Source organism: Lolium rigidum, chromosome 2 (genome assembly GCF_022539505.1).
Source record: "Lolium rigidum isolate FL_2022 chromosome 2, APGP_CSIRO_Lrig_0.1, whole genome shotgun sequence".
Lineage (NCBI taxonomy): Eukaryota > Viridiplantae > Streptophyta > Magnoliopsida > Poales > Poaceae > Lolium > Lolium rigidum.
Genome location: NC_061509.1, coordinates 291042622 through 291045706, shown reverse-complemented (window position 1 = coordinate 291045706; position 3085 = coordinate 291042622). Strand labels below are relative to the sequence as shown.

General features: G+C 41.5%; 1 protein-coding gene across 1 annotated transcript; it reads left to right on the top strand.

Annotated features, from left to right (window-relative positions):
- On the top strand, window positions 1-2282 carry LOC124689068 (60S ribosomal protein L36-2-like). Its single transcript, XM_047222668.1, has 4 exons — window positions 1-41; window positions 116-244; window positions 1060-1259; window positions 2058-2282. Exons 2-4 carry the CDS (start codon window positions 143-145, stop codon window positions 2092-2094), a joined length of 339 nt encoding a protein of 112 aa, XP_047078624.1. The 5' UTR covers window positions 1-41; window positions 116-142; the 3' UTR covers window positions 2095-2282.
- Window positions 2283-3085: the final 803 nt, after the last annotated feature.

Here is a 3085-nt window from a genome sequence, read left to right as displayed (position 1 = left end):
GCTGGCGGCAGGTTAGGGTTTTACTTGCATCCATTCTCAGGGTAAGGCCGCAAGCAGCGCCGCCTAACTCCAAGAATCTTGTTTCGGATCGCTCGTAACATTGCATTCGTTGCAGGCTAGTAGGAGCTAGTGGAGTCCGGCCATGGCGCCGTCGCAGCCCAAGTCAGGGCTCTTCGTGGGCATCAACAAGGGCCATGTCGTCACCAAGCGCGAGCTGGCGCCACGCCCGTCCGACCGCAAGGGGGTATGCTATCTCTGACCTCCGATGTTCTCCTTCGAGTGGTATTCCGCCATATGCGTTCCCTGCTATGCGATCTTCACTGTGCAATTGATCTGCCCGTGTAGACTGTGCTGACCTCTTACTGTTGTTTAGATCTGTGTTTGTTCAGTAGTTCATTTTCTACTCGTCATGTCTGGTGCTTCTCTGTTTCCCATTCAATAATTATGTCTGTTTGATCTGGTGAGATATTGGCTCAATTGTAGCTGTTTCTACTAGTTTGAATACTACTTTGGTCTGTAGTTAGGATCCAAAAAGGTAGCGAGCCAACCAGCCAAATGTTAAAAACATTGTAGCATAATATGCAAGATATTACTGAAGGACCCAGATATTCGTGTTAAATATGTGTGAGGTGTACTTTAGTTATATGGAAGCCCATCAAAGAGAGATCAAGTTAAAAAAATGTACAATTTAAAAGCAGCTTGCTGTCTGTAATTATGTGTTGACCTCAACCGACCTTTGGGAATTTTGGGTTTTCAGAAGTCCCAAGCTGCTACTTCTGGTGGTATATGGTTTTTGCTGAAACCTGACAAGCTTAATCGAGTTACCTTATACTTTCTTTTCTTAAGTATACGGAAGACTGTACTACACACCTTTATAAAGGCCAACTAGAATAGCAGAACTGCTATTCTAGTTGGCCTTTATAACGAATTGTAATTTGTGCGAAACTGAAACAAAGTTAATTCTGCAGTTGTTTGCTCCTATATGCTCAGTTGAGAAATTATTTCATGTCTATTCAGTTCGCATTTATCTTTACATTGGTATCTTGGCATTTTTTGCAGAAAGGTACAAAGAGGGTGCATTTTGTCAGGAACTTGATTAGGGAGGTTGCTGGATTTGCTCCCTATGAGAAACGTATCACTGAGCTTCTCAAGGTTGGAAAGGACAAGCGTGCACTCAAGGTGGCCAAGAGGAAGCTTGGTACTCACAAGAGAGCAAAGAAGAAGAGAGAGGAGATGTCAGGTGTCCTTAGGAAAATGAGGTGTGTACCAGTAGCCTTTCTATAGCAGATCATATTATAAACATTATTTTACTCTGCTATCCTATATTTCAGTTTTCCTTTTGTTCTGCACTACATAGTTACCGAGAGCATCAGTGCATAGTGTAGCCCTTCACATCGTAGAATAAATGGGTATTGAAATTGTTGGGTTTACATGTGAGTTGAAGACAAGAAATTCCTTGTAGAAGAGGACCTGCTGTGCTGGCTTTCCGCCACGGTTCAGAAAAATGCTAGGTGTAACTTCCTAATTTTACCTTTGCCTAGCGCCTATCTCGCCTGAGCGCATGCTTAGCATGATTTTGCGCCAGGTGTTCTGTTGTTGCCTAGTGCCTAGGGCTTAACTGCATGCCTAGATGCACTGTTTTTTAACCATGGTTACAGGCTCCAGCAATGTTTGTTAGATTTCTGTTTTCAAGCCACTTTTTTCCATGGCAAGCAGTGTAGACTGTTGTCTACACTTTGAATATGACGGTGTTTTTTGTGTTGCAGATTAGAAAGCAATCTTCACCACAATCATTGTTGTTTTTATTGCCTGTGGTTCTTTAGTTGTTTATTTTGCCTGGTTCTTTAGTTGTTTATTTTGCCTGACAAAGTTCATTTCTTTTACATTCCGGAAAAATATACTCCCTCCGATTCATATTAATTGACTTCAACATGGATGTATCTAGAACTAAAATGTGTCTAGATACATTTATATTAGAGTCAATTAATATGAACCGGAGGGAGTATAATTCTTGTACTGTAGTTCATTTTTGCTCATTGTTCTCTTATGGCGTGCAGGTCTGCTGCTGGTGGTGCTGCTGACAAGAAGAAATAGAACTTTGCTAGTTGGTGAACATCCATCCCAACCTTGTCTTGTATTTCCAGTCCTCGCCTATAGAGTGATGGCAATTTTGTTAGATTGTGGAACTATGAATTTTTGGCGCTATCTTCAGCATGTGTTCTCAGTTTTGAGAAGATGGAACTTAAATGTTTTACAGAATGCAAAGCCTTATTTTGTTACAAGCGATTGTTGGTAATGTTCTCACAAGATGGAACTTCTCCCCGGGTGTGAGCTTGGATCCTACTCCCCCATTATACAGCACCCATTTCTGGCATTGTTTTATTATTGATGAGCATTTTGAAATTGCAATATGTTCCTAATAGTGTGATGTGCTGCACCATCTTCATATGTACTCCCTCCTTTATGATTAGATTGATGTTCAGTGTGATGTGTACGTAGTAGGGTCCTGATTAAATCGTATCCGAGGTAGTACATACTGTTCTTTGTGCGGCCTCTAATTTGACCTCCTTACAAACATAAGTGGTAACTGAAGACTGGCTGAGGCAGTTTTAAAGTCAACCCTTCTCAGAATAGTTTTATGGCAATTAGTTTGATGGCTCTTTGTCAACTTTTATTTAGAACGAAACGTTGTGATATAATGTAGAAATTACAAATCTTTCTATGGAAGGTCTTAGGTACAGCAATTCTTGGGATGGCGATACTTGCTTTCTAGACATTCTGGTGCAAACCTTGGAGCAGCTAAACTGTAACACCCAGACCACCCCCGGCTGGGCCTCTTACTCCTTGCAGCTCTCTAGGATATTTAGACTAGTTCTACAGATCAACACATGTCTTTCCTGCACACTTTGTCCTCACTTGTGCGCACCCGAGAATTACTTCCCGGTCTGTCTATCCTCAAATTACTCTAGGCCAAACACGTTTAACCTCGGAGTTCTTTGCTGATGAGTTTCCGGAAAAGAAGTTACAACTTGTTGGTATGAGTAAACCATCATCTGAACGGAAAGTTGTAATATCAAAACCTATT